The sequence below is a fragment of the Myxocyprinus asiaticus genome, chromosome 38, assembly GCF_019703515.2.
Source record: "Myxocyprinus asiaticus isolate MX2 ecotype Aquarium Trade chromosome 38, UBuf_Myxa_2, whole genome shotgun sequence".
NCBI classification, from domain to species: Eukaryota; Metazoa; Chordata; class Actinopteri; order Cypriniformes; family Catostomidae; genus Myxocyprinus; species Myxocyprinus asiaticus.
In genome coordinates this window covers 40,945,981-40,966,132 of record NC_059381.1, presented here as the reverse complement: position 1 = coordinate 40,966,132, position 20,152 = coordinate 40,945,981, and the positions used below count along the sequence as shown (strand labels likewise).

The 20,152-nt window shown below is 38.3% G+C and overlaps 1 protein-coding gene across 2 annotated transcripts in view; it reads left to right on the top strand.

The window, feature by feature from the left end:
* The window catches only part of LOC127429136 (calcium/calmodulin-dependent protein kinase type II subunit alpha), a 217,675-nt gene extending 206,103 nt beyond the window's left edge, over positions 1 to 11,572 (top strand). For both annotated transcript variants that reach the window (XM_051677982.1, XM_051677981.1), the window contains 2 exons: positions 6,212 to 6,453; positions 8,214 to 11,572. In XM_051677982.1, the coding sequence (XP_051533942.1) occupies positions 6,212 to 6,444 (233 nt within the window). In that variant the 3' untranslated portion in view covers positions 6,445 to 6,453; positions 8,214 to 11,572. The remainder of the gene's footprint in view (positions 1 to 6,211; positions 6,454 to 8,213) is intronic.
* Positions 11,573 to 20,152: the final 8,580 nt, after the last annotated feature.

Below are 20,152 nucleotides of genomic sequence, written 5' to 3'. Positions count from 1 at the left end.
ACACAAAACTCCATAAGAAATTGGTTAGTGGAGAAAAAAACCTTGGCGGGGGAACCTGGCTCACTGTGGGGTCCAGTTCCCCTCTGGCTAAATAGCATGAATATTATGCCAATATTAGTTATTTATGTGTAGTGCAATCATGGGTTAAAATTGTAACAGTTTCACTGTCCCATGAATCCCAGTGGCCACTTATGTGAATATACCTGTCAGTGTTAATCAAGCAGTCACTCAGACTATTTAACAGTAAGAGAAGAAGTGTTAGGTAGGAAGTCAGATACTATGCACATAGAGAAACTTTCTCATCTTTGTTCTCTCATATCAAACCCTGTTTTGAGGAACTTGTTTGCTCTTATGCTCAAATGTAAGTACAATCCTGAGTACTCTTTCTGTGTATATATATTTTTGGTTTGTAAGTATGGTTTATTAGCACAGAACACGTGTTTATGACCTGTCTATTCTGTTACATGCAGAGGGTTTTTATTTATGAGAAACCAGCACAACCATTATAAAGACCAGGACTAAAAGGATCAGTTATCTTTAATCTGTCATCATCATTCAACAATCTTTGATCATCCATCTCCTATCTACAATCATTGCTACTAAACATCGATCACATCATGGCTTACTCTTGGATTGCAAAGGTTTCAACAACACCAAACTTAAGTACTATTTTTATCTCATTCACCACTCCAAAGATTGAGCCTTTTGTAGCTAAGCGCAACATTTAGACAAACAAGACTCTTATTTGAGAAAGACTGTGGACTATTTGTGATTCATATTGACTGTGAATGGTAGGTATGTTTAGGGTTGTTTGCACTGGTAATGTTGTTTATTACACTGCTGAAGATCTTAATTTTTTTGTGCCTAATACACTTGACTCATGAAAATTTAGAAGCCTCACCTGAATCTTGCTTTTATATGAGAGACAAAAAATTCTATCCTCCATGAGTCATTGCAGAAAATGGGTATTTAAAGTAATATATTTTGAGAAGTGCATGACATTAACTTTGAACTATTTAGCCAAGGTTAATTCATATAGTCTAAAGAACACAAAATGGCTGCCTTGTATGAAGAGACAGAGGGTGAGTTCCCTTTGGAGCCAGACTACACTTCTGAACCTTTCAACACCAGACGGGGGTGGGTACACTCGTAGAAAGGGATATCAGCGAGGAGAGATCTTTCTGGAAACAAAGACAAACGGAACCAACCTCAAAGTCAACTGATGCAATAAAACCAGCAAAAGGGCGACAACCAAATCACCATATAGCTGTCTTTTCTGAGAACATCAAAAAGCCGCTAACACCAATTAACACTACGCATAACCATTAAAAATCATCAATGTCAAGCCATACCGGATACAGGAAGTACTTACTCATTAATGCAAGAATCATTCTGGCACCAGCTGAAGTCACGTCATGAAGTTTTGCAATCTAGCAGAGGACAGTCATTTTTCCTCACAAATGGATATGTACATTCTGCCTTGGGAAAAGTAACTTGGCAGTGCACGATCCATGGACAACTATCCTCTGCGAGCCTTTGTAACGAGAGACTGTGATTTTAACATTTTTTTTATTTTAATAGGACTTGAATTTATGAATTCCTCAGGATACATCATTGATTTTAAAACCACCATGTATGCAATTCCTGAAGAAAGTGATGTCTATCACCCATTTATTTTATCTTCATTACCCACTGTCAGTCTGCACCTTGCATTACCCCTAGTGCAAATGTCTTCCACCATACTATCTACCTTAAAGGAGCTAGTGAGTCATGCTCATGCCTCCAGAGCCCAGAAACAGCAACTGGAAGGATTACTGATGGATCGGCCGACTGTGTGCACTGATGCTTTAGGACATCTGCCATAATTCGTCATCAAATCAACACCACCGATGAGATCCCAGTACGTAAAAGAGCATATCCTGTCTCGGTCAGCAAACAACAGGTCATCAAAGAGGAGGTAACTAACATGCTCAAAGGCATCATAAGACCTTCGGTTTCACCTTGGGCAGCGCCCAGTAGTCCTCGTACCCAAGAAGGACGGAAGTACCTGCTTCTGTGTTGACTACCGAGCTCTGAACGCCAAAGACCCCTCTCGATGGATTCCCTATGCTGCAGATTCAGGATATACTTGAATCTCTGTATGGAGCAACCATCTTCAGCACACGGGACCTCAAAAGTGGCTATTGGCAGGTTTGCATGGATGAGGATGGCATACAAAAGACTGCATTCGTGACCAAAAATGCCCAATTCGAATTTGTACGTCTACCGTTTGGACTCAAACTCTGCAGCAACATTTCAAAGACTCATGAACACCATACTAAGAGAATTCATTGGGGAAAATCTGTTTTGTATATCTCGACGACATAGTGATTTATTCCAAAAACATCTTTGATCACTTTGTACATGTCAAACAGCTCTTTGTGAAACTGGAAGCCTCAGGTTCAATACCCAACCTTAAGTGTAACATGCTTCAAAAGGCCATCACGTACGTTGAACATGTTATCTCCGAAGGAGGAGTCCACATCGAAGCCTCAAGTCAAAGCAGTCCAAAATGTCCCAATGCCAACGAATCTCAAAGAGGTACAACATTGTTTTTTTTTTATGTCTTGCTGGCTGGTATCACAGATTCATTCCTCACTTCTCAGAGCAAGCAGCACCTTTACATGCACTAAGGGAAAGAATGCAGCTTGGAACTGGACATCAGAATGCCAACATGCTTTTTAATGATCTTAAAGACACACTTCAAAGAGCACCAGTTTTAATGCCACCTGACTTCAGTAAGGATTTTATAGTAGAATGTCGGACTAGGAGCTGCACTTACACAGGACTTTGACGGAGCAGAGCATGTCATAGCTTATGCTTCTCGACTTCTACATGGGGCAGAGAAATCGTGCTCTATTGCAGAGAAGGAATGCTTAGCGGTGGTGTGGGCAGTAGAAAAGTGGAGACAGTACTTGGAGGGAAGGAACTTTGAAGTACTCACGGACCATGCCGCCCTAACTTGGGTATTCAATCACCCCAAACCATCCTCTCGCCTCACAAGGTGGGCTCTATGTCTCCAAGGTTTTAACTTTACAGTGAAGTGCCATAAGAGCCAGTGTAATGTAGTGCCAGACGCCCTATCACGGGGAGTAGCCATGCCGGAAGTCGTCGGACACATTGCCATCTGTCAAACCTCGGAACCAGACTACAACTTGCCAGTCAGCTGGGATGAAATTGGTGAAACGCAGATGCAAGAATCGCCAAGCAACCTGTCACAGACCCTACCCGCATATCCTATATCATACAGAATGATTACTTGTTCCGCAGTGTGCCAGACAAACAAGGGACACACATTACAGCTAATCATACCAGTTTCATGGAGGGAACAGTTTTTACAGTTTGCACATTGCAACCCGTTGAGTGGACATTTGGGAAGGATGAAAACCTTAAGACGATTGCTCGACAATGTCTATTGCCCCGAGATTCGTAAAGTGATTACAGAAACTCCAAACGAATGTAAGACGTGTCAGGCCTACAAACCTCGAATCTCGAAGCTATCTGGTTTGCTTCAGTCAACGCCCGTAGTGGAACAAGGACACATGCTCTGTGTCGATCTGATGGGCCCATTTCCCAAAAAGCTCCAGATCCAATGAATATCTGATGGTAACCATGGATTACTGCAGCAAGTGGGTGGAATTATTCGCAATGCGATCTGCTAAAACTTACATCATTGCTAACATTCTCCCAAAGGAGATATTCACATGGTGGGGAATGCCTGCATATCTGGTATCCGACCATGGCCCACAATTCACCGCACAACTCCTGAATGACACCTGTAAACAATGTGGAGTCATCCAGAAACCTACTACAGCTTACCATCCACAAACCAACCTAACAGAAAGAATCAATTGCACTCTTAAGACTATGATAGCGTCATACATCCATGACAATCACTGCCTTTGGGACATGGTTTCCAGAATTCTGGAATATCATTAACATGTCATGGCAGGAAAGTACTGGCCTCACCCCTGCTGAGATTGCACTTGGACACAAGCTACTAGAATGGCTGATTCGCAAACCACCAAACCCGGACCATATAGCCTACTGCACTGTTGAGAGACCAAGATCTCATCGAGCAGGTGAAGCAATGGACTAGCTGAGCTCGAGAGACAAGGCAAGTACTACAACAAGTGGAGAAAACCAGAGTCCTTTGAGGAAGGAGACCTGGTTTGGATCCTTACCCTCTGTCTCGTGCTGCAGATTCTTTTATGGCCAAACTAGCACCCAAATGGCAAGGACCTTGACAAAGTCTTGAAAAGGGTTAATGTCAATTACCAAGTAATAACTCTTGACAACCCAGATCAAATAGGTACTTACCATATAGAAAAGTTAGTTTTTTATACATGTATGAGAAACCAGCACAACCATTATAAAGACCAGGACTAAAAGTGTCATCATCATTCAGCAATCATCCATCTATCTACAATCATTGCTACTAAACATAGATCACATTGTGGATTACTCTTGGATTGCAAAGGATTCAACAACACCAAACTTAAGTACTATTTTTATCTCATTCACCACTCCAGCCTGAGCCTTTTGTAGCCAAGTGCTACATTTTGCAAAGACTCTTATTTGAGAGAGACTGTGGACTATTTATGATTTCATATTGACTGTGAATGTATGTTTAGGGTTGTTTGCACTGGTTATGTTGTTTATTACACTGCTCAAGATCTTTATATTTTTGTGCCTAACACACTTGACTCATGGAAATTTAGTCTCTCTGGACCCTCATTTTATATGCAGCACATATCAAATTCAATAGAGAAGGTGTTACAAAATTAACTGTGAGATTAATGACTGAAATCCATCCTGGATCAACTGCGGAAGTTCATGTAGATGCACCGTCCTTTTTTATTTGGCAGATGAAGGCTTTAATTATTAATTTAATATATTGTCTGTGTATTCCATTTTAAGAGTGTAGTCCATCCTTTGACCTAGGTGATGCAGGCAGAGGTCAGTAAGGTGCACTGCAGTTTGACTAAGCTTGTGGCAGATTAATTTCCAGTGTCCAACTTAAGTCCAAGTTTCATGCAGTGAAGTATCCCATGTCTGATGGTTAGTGCTGGCATCAGTTCATCCTCTGAAGTGATATCTGGCTGGCACAGGCTGCAGTTAGTTGTTATAACTCAGCAACACGTAGTAGTGGGAGTTGGACATCAGGCAGGACCGGAGCTGGATCTGGCAGGCTCTGGTAACCTCAGAATATGTATCCCGAGGTTAAGACAGGAAAACAAATAGAATAATATTAGTGTAGATGCCATTCACTTTAAAACAGGATTATAGAATATGAGAAGTGTTTCCAGTTCCGGCAGACCTGACTAATGCAGCAGAACTATGAGTTGATGGATAAATTAGGTGTATGCCTGGATGAAAAGATGAGTCTTTTGTCTAGACTTAAACTGAAAGTGTTTCTGAGTCCTGAACGATCTTTGGAAGACTTCCATAGTTTAGGAGCCAAAGAGCAAAGGATCTACCTCCTTTTGTGGATTTTGATATCCTAGGTATTATTAACAGACAAGAATTCTGTGACTGTAATGAACGTGATGGAATATAGCGTGATAGGTCACGCAAGTACTGTGGAGCTAGACCATTCAAAGTTTTGTAAGTTGTTAGAAGTATCTTAAAATTAATATAAAATTTAACAGGTAGCCAATATAGCGACGCTAGGACTGGGCTGATATGATCATATTTCATGGTTCTTGTCCGCACTCTAGCTGCTGCATTTTTAACTAACTGATTTTGAACCTGCAGGACATCCTCCCAGTAATGTGTAGTGATACAAATAGAAGTTTTGTGAAGAGGTCAGAGCTGTGCTTTATCATGTGACCAATCAGCATCCAGGATCGGAACTATCCATTTTATAATACAGTCTTAAGCATATCAACATTTTATAGATGGTGGTTATTTTCATAACCGCTGGCTGATGGCAGCTGGGTTCAACCTTCCAAGCATACTCTAGGGAGCAGTTTCTTTTTTTTTTCCCACTTCTTGACATTAAAAGAAGTTTAAATTATGACTGGTTTGGGAAAAGACATGCATCCAGTAAGGAGTATTGCAATAAACGTGTCATCTCAAGGATTCAACCCCTCCGTGAATCGTGTATACAGTGTTGATATTATCTCTCCTCAACCTTTTGTAAAACTTCATTGTGTTTTTGTTTTCACAGTGTGGTCAAAGAACAGCAAGCCTGTTCACACCACCATTCTGAACCCTCACATTCATCTGATTGGCGAGGAGGCCGCCTGCATTGCCTACATCCGCATCACGCAGTACCTCGACGTAAACGGCATGCCGCACACTGCCCAATCAGAGGAGACGCGGATCTGGCACCGCAAAGACGGCAAGTGGCAGATTGTTCATTTCCACCGCTCTGGTGCTCCCTCTGCCATCACCAAATAAGAGAGTCAGGTAATGATTAATGTAAAAATTACAACATGCAATAAGAGCACTTTATTTTTTTATTTCTGCAAATGCAAGTTCTTTGGCATATGTGTAGCTCTCACCAATGACAAACCTTTGATTGCTTAAAAGATGCTCTCCACCTGTAATAAGCAAAATAAATTAAAAAAATATTTTGAATATTTCAGATCTACAAAAGTATCATTTTAGATACTAGAATCTTTCATCTAATGTTAGCAAGAGAAATAGCCAACAAACCGATATTTCTCCCAGAAATAAAACTTCCGCAGAGGGTTTCCACGCTCATGGAGAACTTGTAATTATCAGGGAATTTTAAAACTGTGATTTTCCAGGCTTTGAAAATTCATGTTTGTTAGTTAAAGTAGTCTTGGAAAAGTCATGGTACAGTTTATATTTATATTTTCACTAGTTCTGTTCTGTTCTTAAGATATTTCATCACCTAGAAATCGCTCTTTGTGATTCATTTTATTTTTTATTTTGAGCCACTGGTCAAAAGGTAAAAACCCAGTATGTAAAACATGTCTGCATGAAAAAAGCCCATTTTTGTAAAGCGACTGCAAATAATATGCATTGTCATTATGCACCAACAAATTATGGGGTCCGCTATAGTTTACAAAGGCAGCTTAAAAAAATGTATCATGACATAGGGCTGGGCGATAAAACGATATCAATATTTATCGGAATGTTTTTTTTTCCGATATTGATAAACTTGAGTAATGTTCTATGCTTTACAGCTAGACAAATGGATCAGGTGCGTGTTGCTAAAAACGTGAGCAGTTCAGCAAAGTTATAGCAGCTAGCTATCTGGCTAATATGATATCATTGTGTAACGACCAAGACAAAACTGACAATGCAATATAGCTCTCGACTGAACACAACAATAATTCCGACATCAAAACCATTGCTGTTTATGTACTATTTAGTTAAATGTTTTTTCCAAAACTCTGTCACTGGCAAGACAATATTTCTTCTTGTGATGTTTATTGGTGGTTGGCAATCCATCCAGTGGTGCATTACCGCCACCTGATGTGGAGTGTCACAAGAAAGTCTTTCAGTGAAGTCAAACATCAGCTGAAGATAATGAAATCGGCAAAATTTCCTCGAAAGGAGGTCACGCACCTTATGTAGGATTAAATACTAAACAGAGTATACTTTAAAGTAGATTACCCTCTGGATTTTACTTGTAAACAAACAAGTTGTTGAATTCATTCTTGAGGTCTAACAAACATGTGGAATGCTGTTCCGCCCCATTAATGGTATGACGTACAGAAAATTGTGATATCTATATCGAACGTAATGGAAAAAAAAACTTATTGGGATATTATTTTTGGCCACATCACCCAGCCCTACCTTGAAATGTGTTTTTGTGTGTGCATTGGGAAAATATTTATAAACACACTTATTAAATCATGTAATGCATCTGTGAATCTCATTCTGACTTCATAACAACAGCATTTACAAATAGCATGGTTATCATTTCAAATAAAAAATTAACCAATTAATTTGGTCCTGCTGCATGACAAATGGAAACTGGAAAGTACAAATTGTATTGAGAGACTACATTCCGACACACTGTTCGCATTAAAATGCATATAATAATTATAAAAGAATTAAAAATATTTTCATACTAGTTTTGAATACAGCATGTAACTCATAGTTGACATGACAAGCAGTGACATAATGTATAGTACTAACTCATGTTCTCTCTCTCTCTCTCTCTCTCTCTCTCTCTCTCTCTCTCTCTCTAGTGGTGTATAAGAGTTGCAGAATTATTCGCTTGAGGATGTACTAGCCCACAGCTTTGCATCTTTTACTTGAACTTCATTGGCCCTACCCTTTACAGTGTAATTTACATTTGCTTATATTACTCAACACATTTCTTAATGGATAAACTGATTCAAGTCACATTCTGCTGTTTTTGCCACATGTGGCATTAATGGTTCTGTTTCAAAGATTAAGTGATTTACTGATGGATCATACAGATGAAGGGAAGTTTACAGCCTGTCAGGGAGTAAAACTAAACAATTTCTTAGAATATCTTGTATATTTTTACAAACTTATTGGCCATCTTTTTGATCAAGACCTATATTTTCAAAAACTGCTTAGGTACAGTATTGTCACATAAAATGAATACTTGAGACAAGCATGGAGAAATTCTTTAATTCCAAAAGATTTTTTGACTGACTATGTTTATATATCTGAACTAAAGTGGTATGTTTAAAATCCCTCATTTACATTGTAGAGTACTGTAAATTAAGTATTTAGAGAATAGATAAGTAGAATAAGTACATTTGCCATGATTTGATAATTGTTTTTGTGATGACCCCAAAGAATGTAACTGTTTGTGATTCATGCTGTCATGTGACAGAAAATTGGAAATATCAACCCAGCCCAATTTCCAGAAGTTCACCACTGAACATTTTCTAGTGTGTACTAACAGAGCTTTAGTGAAGTGCATTTAACATTTAATAGCCCTTGAAATCAAAGCTGCATCTATGGCAAAAACATGATCAAAAGTGATTGATCATGATTAAATCCAACCTGCACAACAAAGCGTTGGTTAAAGTTAAGTGTGGCATTTATGATGGGGTTATCAAGAAAGTACAATGTTTTGAATATGAAATCTTTGATCAAGGTTGTTCTCCATCCCTGGCCTGATGTGTCGTGCTCTGAGCACTTCAATAAAGTTCTTCCACTCAAAAGAGCCATTACATTTGCTCTTCCTTTTTGTATTTAGGGTTTAGCCTCTATGTTTGAGGGGGACAATAACACAAGACACTGTCATGCCAGCTAACGTGAATGGCAACATTTTGTTGAAATCTGCCATCTGTCTGCAGTCAACATTAGTTTTTAATATATTATAAGTGTTACCTCATTGCAGATACATATTTACACACTGTCACCTTTAATTCCAGTGTGATGATAGTAATTCTATTTGTAATATATAAAGTTTTTTTTTTGTTTTGTTTTTTGTCATAATAGCTCCAAAGGATATATTTGATTCCTGGGTTTAACTTATTCAAATTAAAGGGCTGTATTGCACTCTACGGAGAGAGAGAGCTTACACCAAATACATTCTAATTAGTAAATAATCAGCTTTGCCGTTCTTAAATGTTACAAAGTAATTAGAATGCATTTTCTATCAACAATGATGTAAACCGTTAGGGAAGTGTTACTTTAAATTATGTGTGATGGTCAAGACCCTACATTTGTACCTTTTTGATATTGTATTCAAAGTATTGCAGTTTCTGGGCTGTTGAAATCAGCCTTTCGCTGTTGTAAGCAGAAAAAGTGCTATTCAATACAGTCTTTCTGTCTTATCTGAAAAATTAAAGTATTAACACCTGTATACATTTTTGACCTTTCCCTCTTACATGCACATATATGTTCAGATTTAATAAACCAGTTACATTTTTATTAGTGCAGTCACTGATAAACAGTTACATTGTAAGATTAAGGAATTTTTTCTTTTTACAGTCTAAAACAATCTGAACTATTATATTAGCAGATTACTTAAAGGTGTCATATTGCTGGTTCTTAGTCTTTATTAAAAACAAATTTTAATGTGAAGACAGTTTGCATGAGTTTTTGTGTTATGTTGATTTAAATCCAAAGGATGTAAACTTTTGGCCATGGCTGTATATACATTGCTTTTCATCAGTTTACATCATGTGACTGGAGCACTTACCATAGACAGCACTTTGTAATCACATTTCTGATTAAAACAAAAAACACTTTTACACTACTTTTGACTTTACAAATATCCACTTGCAATATTGAATTATTAATTAACTGCAATTATTCAATTGTCATTACTGAACCAAAGTTATTGTTATTGTACTGATTATTTAACGGCAAAAGACACATTTAGAAGTTTAATTAAATGCATGAAAAACCTTTTCTATGTCCTCTAGTAATCTGTGGTTATGTGCAAACAACTGAAAAAAAAAGTTGCTTTGTGGCCTTTGTTGTTGTCTACTCTATTGTTTGTTAAAGGCATAATGTTATCTTTTGATATTTTTTTACGTATATAATGTGTTTTATTGAGGCATGCGGTTTTATTGCCACAAAGTGGGTGTGTATGATATGTTTTGAGTAAATTGTACTTTCTGTAGTTAAGGTGTAATGCACCTAATCTTGTAAATTAAAGTGCTCTACAAAGGCTTGTCACTTGTGTATTTGACGTCAATCTGTCAATACAGATTGCTTTTGAGCAGATTTGTTGTTTGAGGGGTGCATGCAGATCACCAAAACTGTATGACAAAAATGACATTCTGTAGATGATGTGGGATGACTGAGTGATATAATTTACCTTAGCCCAAAAGACTTTGTATTAGACTTTGGTCATCTGACTGTATAAAAAATCTGGCATAAACTCATAATCTTTATCTAAAGGTAACATGACAGCATGTCTTGACAAAACGTCTGACCTCAAGGTAAACATTGATCTTTTTTTTTTTTTTTTTTTTACATATTAACTGTATTTGGAGGGACATGCCTTGCTTAAAATATTTGATCTAGGAATTACACTGTTGATGTTGAAAATGTATGAATTAAATATTTACACTTTTCATAAATGGACAAAATCTTTGTATCTAAGGAGATACATTGCTCTTTTAGGTGTTACAAAGAGTTTTGTGTTAAAACACAAAGAAATGTTAAGTATAAGTAGAGCTGCCGAAATTAACACATTTACCAATATATCGGACAATTCAAATGAAGTATCATTAACTGGGCAGTGCCATCACTAAAACAGACATTCTCCGCAGCACTTCATGTGGAGTTTACATCGGCACAAATCATGTGAATTCAGCTTCGCAATTGCTACAGCTATTAAATAGCATCAGCCTGCCAGATGATTAATATTGTGGAGGAAGAGGGTTTAAGAGAGAGAGAGAGAGATGTGCAACCTATTGGGACTATTCTTTTTAATTAGCCAATTTCCCTCTTAGACTTTGGGAAATGTTTAGTGTTACTTGAGTTGGTGATACTTTAGTGCATTTCTACCTTTGTACTGTGGCAGGCTTTGTTTGGAAAATGTTATAAAGCATTATTATTACATATTGGTTTTTTTTTTTCTTTCCCTAGAAGAAAATAAATGCATTTTGACAGGAAAAGTATTTGCCCCCTTTCTGATTTCTTCTGTTTTTTGTGGATATCTTGTACTAAATTGTTTAAAAAATTCTAACAAAATCTTACATAAAACAAAGGCAATCTGAGTAAACACAAAATAAAAATTTTAATGTTAATGTTATTTATTGGAGCAAAAAATGTTATCCAATACCAAGTGTGAATAAGTATTTGCCCTTAGTTACTAAATCCCCAAATCTATGAAACTCCATTCATAATGGGGTTCAGCTGGACTAGACACACCCATACCTGATTACTTCCAGCCCTGTTCAATCAAATCAACACCTAAATAGAACTTTTTCAGCAGCATGAAACTGGCTAAAAGTTCTCACCCAGTAGCACACTATGTCAAGGTTGAAAGAAATTCCAGAAATAATGAGGAAAAAGGTGATCGAAATAGCTTTCTAACCCTTCCCAGACTGATGTATTTCAAAGGCTCTGGGACTCCAAAGAACCACAGTGACAGCCATTATCTCCAAATGGAGAACACTTGGCACAGTAGTGAACCTTCCCAGAAGTGGCCGACCTTCCAAAATTACTCCAAGAGCACAGCAACAACTCATCCAGGAAGTCACAAAAAAGCCAAGGACAACATCCAACGAACTGCAGGCCTCTCTCGCATCAATAAAGGTCACTGTTCATGACTCCACTATCAGAAAGACACTGGCAAAAAATGCCATCCATGGAAGAGTGGCGAGGCGAAAACCACTGATAACCCAGAAGAGCATTAAAGCTTGTCTGAATTTTGCCAAAACACACCTTGATGAACCTCAAACCTTTTGGAAGAATGTTGAGTCGAAAGTGGAAGTGTTTGGAAGACGAGCCCCGTTACATCTGGCATAAATCAAACACAGAATTCCACAAAAAGAACATCATACCTATGGTCAAGCATGGTGGTGGTAGTGTGATGGTGTGGGGATGCTTTGCTGCTTCAGGGCCAGGAAGAATTGCAGTAACTGAGGGAAACATGAATTCTGCTTTCTACCTGAAAATCCTAAAGGAGAACGTCAGGTCATCAGTCCCTGAGTTGAAGCTCAAGCGCAACTGGTTTATGCAGCAAGACAATAATCCAAAGCATAGGAGTAAATCCACCTCTAAATGGCTCAAAAGAAGCAAAATTATAGTTTTGGAGTGGCCTAGCCAAAGACCTGACTTGATCCCAGTTGAGATGCTGTGGCAGGAATTTAAATGGGCAGTTCATGCTCGAAAGTCATTTATTTGTATAGCGATTTTCACAACACACAGTTTCAAAGCAGCTTTACAGGAAATCATGCATTAACAAAAACAAAAAATGAAACTGTAATATCAATAATGTCTTACAGTGATCATTGTGTAGTTTGATTAAATATGATTGTAAAATGTGTATAGAAATTAAATAAATAATAATTGTATTTAGAACCCCTGTGAGCAAGCCGAAGGCGACTGTGGCAAGGAACACAAAACTCCATAAGATGTTGGTTAACGGAGAAAAATAACCTTGGGAGAAACCAGGCTCACTGTGGGGGCAAGTTCCCCTCTGGCTAAACAACATGAATAAAATGCCAGTATTAGTTATTTGTGTGCAGTGTAAGTCATGGTTTTAAATTTGTAAAATAAGTTAGAGTTAAGGTCCAGTGTTTTAAAAATAAAATATATATATATATATATATATATATATATATATATATATATATATATATATATATATATATATTTTTTTTTTTTTTATGAACTTTAAGATTAATGACTAATGTCTTTGAAGTCCATCCTGGATTAACTGCAGAAGTTCACATAGATGCATTGTCCTTTGTTAGTTGGCTGATGAAGGCTTTTGTGGGCAATTAAATGATAGTCTATGTATTCCATTTCAAGAGGTGTAGTCCATCAATAGACAAAGGTGATATAGGCAGAGATAAATGACGAGGTGCATCGCAGTTCAACCTGCAGGGCATTTCGGTGGGGCTCGGTGGGTTCCATCCTAAGTCCAAGGTTCAGGCAGTGGCATATGATGTATCCGATGTCTTACAGTTGGAGTTGGCATCAGTTCATCCTCTGAAGTAAAAAAAACTGAAGTGATGTCTGGCTTGCACCGGCTATAGTTTGTCATCATCTCTCAGTGACACGTAGCAGTGGAGTCCAACACCAAGCAGGAATGGAGCTGGATCTGGCAGGCTCTGGTATGAATCCCGAGGTTGAGACATGGAAACAAACAGAATAATATTAGTGTAGATGCCATTCAATTTTATGCATCATGATGGATGTTTCTGGTCCCGGCAGACCTAACTAAAGCAGTCTAATTGTGAGTTGATGGATAAATTATGTGTATGACTGGCTAAACAGATGAGTCTTTAGTCTATACTTAAACTGAGTGAGTGTGTCTGCATCCTGAACACTGCAAGGAGGTAATTATATTAAGAAGAGGTTCTGAGATTACTGGGAATACCTCTTTTAAGAGCTTAGTTGGTATTGGATCTAACATACATGTTGTGGCTTTTGATTTTTTGGTAAGTTTTGTTAGCTCTTCATGACCTATGACAGTGAAGGATTGAAGTTGCTCATGAGCAAAATGATGAGACACTGTTTTCTGAGGTGCTGTGAAAATAATCTTATAATTATGTTGGTTGCATAGTTCCAATTTTATTTCTGATTATTTAAATTTTATCAGTAAAAAATCCTTGAAGTCATTACTATTGTGCTGCGGCGGAATATCTGGTTCAATCGATGCTTTATTCCTAACCAATTTAGCCACAGTACTAAATAAACATCTAGTATCGTTGTGGTTATTTTTTATGAGTTTACTAAAATATGCTGACCTGGCAGATTTTAGTGCCTGTCTGTAGCCACAGCCACTATCCTTCCATGCACCACGAAATACCTCTAATTTTGTATTCTTCCACTAGCGCTCCATTTTCTGAGCTGCTCTCTTGAGAGCATGAGTGTGAACATTGTACCACGGTGTGAGTCTTTTTTCTTTAATTTTCTTTAATCGAAGGGGGCGACACTATCAAGAGTGCTAGAGAAGACTGTATTTATATTTTCTGTTATTTTATCAAGTTCTTTTAAGCTTTTTGGCTTACTGATTATGTGAGATAATTCTGGAAGATTATTAGTGAAGCTATCTTTAGTGGTTGAAAGAATAGTTCTACCTGAAAGATAGTGTGGTGTAGATTGTGTGACATTAGCTGATCGCAACAAACAAGAGACGAGGTAATGATCTGAGATGACATCGCTCTGCGGTAGAATTTCTATAGTATCAACATCAACTTCATATGACAGAATGAAATCTAGCATATGATTATGGCGATGAGTTGGTCCTGTCACATTTTGTCTGACTCCAAGAGAGTTGAGAATATCAATAAATGCTAATCCCAATGTGTCATTTTCATTATCTATGTGAATGTTGAAGTCACCAACAATTAAAGCTCTATCTACAGTAACTACTAGATCAGATAGAAAATTTGCAAATTCACCAAGGAAACCTGAGTAAGGCCTGGGTGATCTATGTTCTGTAGCCAGGGCAAAAGAAGACAGAGATTTTTTATTTAAATCTGACGGTGTCATATTAAGCATTATTAGTTCAAAAGACTTAAACTTATATCCTGTCCTCTGAGTAACACCAAACATTTCACTATAAGTTGTAGCAACACCTCCTCCTCGACCCTTCAGATGAGGCTCATGTTAACAATAACCTGGGGGAGTAGATTCATTAAACTAATAAATTCATCTGGTTTAAGCCAGTTTTCAGTCAAACAGAGCGCATCCAAACTATGATCTGTAATAATTTCATTTACAATTAGTTCTTTGGTAGAAAGATAATGTTTAGTAGCCCTACCTTTATATGATGTTAATCTTCATTTTTTTTATTTTTTTTATTTATTTTTTTTTAAAGTTTGACCTTAATCAGATTTTTTCTAAATGATTTAGTGAGAGTTTTGTGTTTGGTAATTCGGGGAACAGACACAGTCTCTATATAATATCTAGGTGATACAGTCTGTATGTGTTGTAGTTCATGTGACCTATGTGACATATCAAGCCAGCAAGCAGATGTTTGGATTAACCAGTTTGTCTGCTTCCTGACCTGGGCCTCAGTTAGTCAAATACTATCATTATTAAGACTATGAGCCAAATTACTAGAGAGGAGAGTGGCACCTTCCCTGGAGGGATGGACTCTGTCTCTCTTTAGCAGGTCAGGTCTACCACAAAATCTTTTCCAATTGTCTATAAATCCTATGCTATTCTCCAGACACCCCTCAGACATCCAGCCATTCAGTGACACTAATCTACTATAAACCTCGTCACCACGAAAAGCAGGGAGTGGCCAGAGCATATTACAGTGTCTGATATTGTTTTTGCAAGTTCACACACCTCTTTAACATTATCTCTAGTGATCTCTGACTGGCGAAGCCGGGCATCATTAGTGCCAACATGAATAACAATTTTAGAATACAGTTGTGATCAAAAGTTTGAATACCCTGGCAGAAATTGTGAAATTTTGGCATTGATTTTGAAAATATGACTGATCATGCAAAAAAACTGTCTTTTATTTAAGGATAGTGATCATATGAATCCATTTATTATCACATAGTTATTTGGCTCCTTTTTAAATCATAATGATAACAGAAATCACCCAAATGGCCCTGATCAAAAGTTTATATACCCTTGAATGTTTGGCCTTGTTACAGACACACAAGGTGACACACACAGGTTTAAATGGCAATTAAAGGTTAATTTCCCACACCTGTGACTTTTTAAATTGCAATTAGTGTCTGTGTATAAATAGTCAATGAGTTTGTTAGCTCTCATGTGGATGCACTGAGCAGGCTAGATACTGAGCCATGGGGAGCAGAAAAGAACTGTCAAAAGACCTGCGTAACAAGGTTATGGAACTTTATAAAGATGGAAAAGGATATAAAAAGATATCCAAAGCCTTGAAAATGCCAGTCAGTACTGTTCAATCACTTATTAAGAAGTGGAAAATTCGGGGATCTCTTGATACCAAGCCAGATTTCAAAGATTTCAGCCACAACTGCCAGAAGAATTGTTCAGGATACAAAGAAAAACCCACAGGTAACCTCAGGAGAAATACAGGCTGCTCTGGAAAAATACGGTGTGGTTGTTTCAAGGAGCACAATATGACGATACTTGAACAAAAATGAGCTGCATGGTCGAGTTGCCAGAAAGAAGCCTTTACTGCACTAATGCCACAAAAATGCCCGGTTACAATATGCCCGACAACACCTTGACACGCCTCATGTTTTGGAGTGATGAGACCAAAATAGAGCTTTATGGTCACAACCATAAGCGCTATGTTTGGAGAGGGGTCAACAAGGCCTATAGTGAAAAGAATACCATCCCCATTGTGAAGCATGGTGGTGGCTCACTGATGTTTTGGGGGTGTGTGAGCTCTAAAGGCACGGGGAATCTTGTGAAAATTGATGGCAAGATGAATGCAGCATGTTATCAGAAAATACTGGCAGACAATTTGCATTCTTCTGTACAAAAGCTGCGCATGGGATGCTCTTGGACTTTCCAGCATGACAATGACCCTAAGCACAAGGCCAAGTTGACCCTCCAGTGGTTACAGCAGAAAGACGAATGGGCAGTTATACCACCTGCAAGAATTTGGGGCCTCATAGACAACTATTACAAAAGACTGCACACTGTCATTGATGCTAAAGGGGGCAATACACATTATTAAGAACTAAGGGTATGCAGACGTTTGAACAGGGGTCATTTAATTTTTTTCTTTGTTGCCATGTTTTGTTTTATGATTGTGCCATTCTGTTATAACCTACAGTTGAATATGAATCCCATAAGAAATAAAAGAAATGTGTTTTGCCTGCTCGCTCATGTTTTCTTTAAAAATGGTACATATATTACCAATTCTCCAAGGGTATGCAAACTTCTGAGCACAACTGTACCTACATTTAGCATTAGCCAGCACTTGTAAATTTGATCTGATGTCAGACGCTCTGGCACCGGATATGCATTTAACAATAGTGGCTTGAGTCTCAATTTCCATGTTCCTTACAATAGAATCACCAATTATTAGGGCTCTTTCAACATGATCCTCAGTTGGTGTATCTCTGAGTGGAATGGGAGAGTGATGACGCTTTGCTGAGCGAGTATGCCGCTGAGACGTCACCCAAATGCCCTGCTGTGGGGTCTCTAGAGCAGGAACCAAAGTGTGCATGTGTTTTGCTCGCTGTTCTACCTGCATCCGAAACAGTATCTACTGGCTTCTCTTTCTCACTGACCTCCACTAGCATTCGGATGCGTGTCTCTAGCTCATTAACCTTCAGCCTGACTAATTCCTTTCATTTATCAAATGTGAATCCCTCACTGCTGACGGAAGAAGCTATTGTAAACATGTGGCATGTAATGCAGGAAGAAATAACATGAGCAGATGCCATGACTTACCGTAATTTTTTGTTATTTTTATGGTTGTTCGGCGAGGATTTGAGATCGATTCCTAATAATTGATGCAATAATCCGTCTAAAACACAGTGGAGAAAATGAATGCACACAGTCGAGATGCAAGATGTAAACAAGTGGAGAAAGCGGAAAACAGAAAAATTAAAAAATGAGGGAAACGGGTGTGCGTGGTATAATACACACTGATGAAACTGTAGAAAAGCGGAAAAACCCGAAGCACGTGGTAAAATGGCAAAAGATAAAATGATGAACATATAAGAATAAGCAATGCTAAGCAGGCTAGCAAGCTACAAACACTCGTGCAGCATGCCATCAGCCAAGAGTTGGCCAAAATTCCACCACAGCGTAAAAGACTGATCTCCAGTTATCGTAAGCATTTGCTTGCAGTTGTTGCTGCTAAATGTAGTGGAGTGTGTGGCCTATGTTTTGGTTGGTTACGTCACAATCACATTATGAATGGATGGCATATGGGCTACTGCTATTAGGGTATTTAAATCCTTCTGACATGCCACCTGGTATGCGTCAATGTCGAGAGCCTGCCCCCTTCTTCCTGTTCAGCGCAACTGTGGTGGTATGTTTGTAGCAGTGCTACTCAGTGTCTCCTTTTTTAGTAGTAATATTCCTTTTATTGAATTTGTAGTGTGATTTTCAGAGAGGCTGCTCAATTCAATCGCAATGTACTGCTCGTGGCAGGCTGCTTGCTCCCAGGCATGTTTTGTTTTGGTGTGAACCATTGGAATCCATACAGAGTTGGTTAGTGTGCTGGCTAAATTTGGCCATATTTGTGTTTTCAGCGAGTTTGAATCTTTTGCGCACCTGCTGTTCACTGTACCAAATCAGTTAAATCATCGGTATGTCATTTATATTTGTTTCGTTAGTGAGTGGGAAAACTTTGCTCTAAATTGTTGTAACACTCATTTGTTTTAAAAAAAAAAAACGAATGCCCTTCCGGCTGTGTGCTGGTTGCCTGAGCAATGATGTGTAACGCCAGCTCTCCCCCGCCCTTCTTCGAGCAGCGCTGCTGCTGTTTTTTTTTCGTTGATTTAATGATTGTGTTGATTGAGTTATTCTTTTGTTTTTGATCGTATGTACAGAAATGTTGGATTATTAATCTTTACTGTATCTTTTTGTGAGTAAAAGAAAATGTTTTGTATATATTATTTGAGTGTTTTTTTTGTCATTTTGCAGGTGCTTAGTGCCACAATGAGGTGGACTAGTTTTTTTTCTTGTGCTGTATTGGTGGCTGCAGTGTCTGTCTCTCACTGAGTGCTGTTTATCACCTACATTCAACTTTATGGTATGTAGAGTGTGCGTGTGAACTGTGTGTAAATTTGATTGGTGTGGGTTTCCTAGTGACATTATAACTAGCCTGCTCTCCCCTTACTGGGAAGCATCAAGCATGTATTACCTGTTATTTGAAGGGTTTTGTGTGTGTGTTTAATTATAATTATCACACATTTGCACATATACAGTGAAATTCTTTTTTTCACATATCCTAGCTAAGCTGGGGTCAGAGTGCAGGGTCAGCCATGATACAACACCCCTGGAACAGATAGGGTCAAGGGCCTTGCTAAAGGGCCCAACAGTGTCATCTTGGCAATGCTGGGACTTGAACCCCCAACCTTCTAATCAGTAACCCAGAGCCTTAACCACTGAGCCACCACTGCCCCTAACTCAGACTGCCTTAATGAAGATCTAAAACAAATTAGTATGTCAAATACATAAAAACAGAAGAAATCAGAATAGGGCAAATACTTTTCCACAACACTGTAGAGTAAAATATCAGCACTTTCAAAATCATGTGATTAATTGCTAATAAATATTTCAGTTGACTGACAGCACTATTTTTAACACATGCACTTAAAGGCCCTATGCTGCTTGAACCCCGAAAATTGCTTGCTTGCAGCTGTAGTCATTATTTTTATTTTTTTTCGGCCCTAAAAACATCTGGGCATCAGGGAACGTGGTTATAGAGACCCCAAACTTGCCAGGGTGGGCCCAAATCCAAACCGCTACTCAGGCATTAGTGTAGTCTAGGGCATATGCAGGCATACGCTATATGCCCACCTATCTATCTTAGGATTTTGTGTATGCCAACTTCAAACAAGTGATGATACGTATGGCCGACCATGCAATGAGTTGA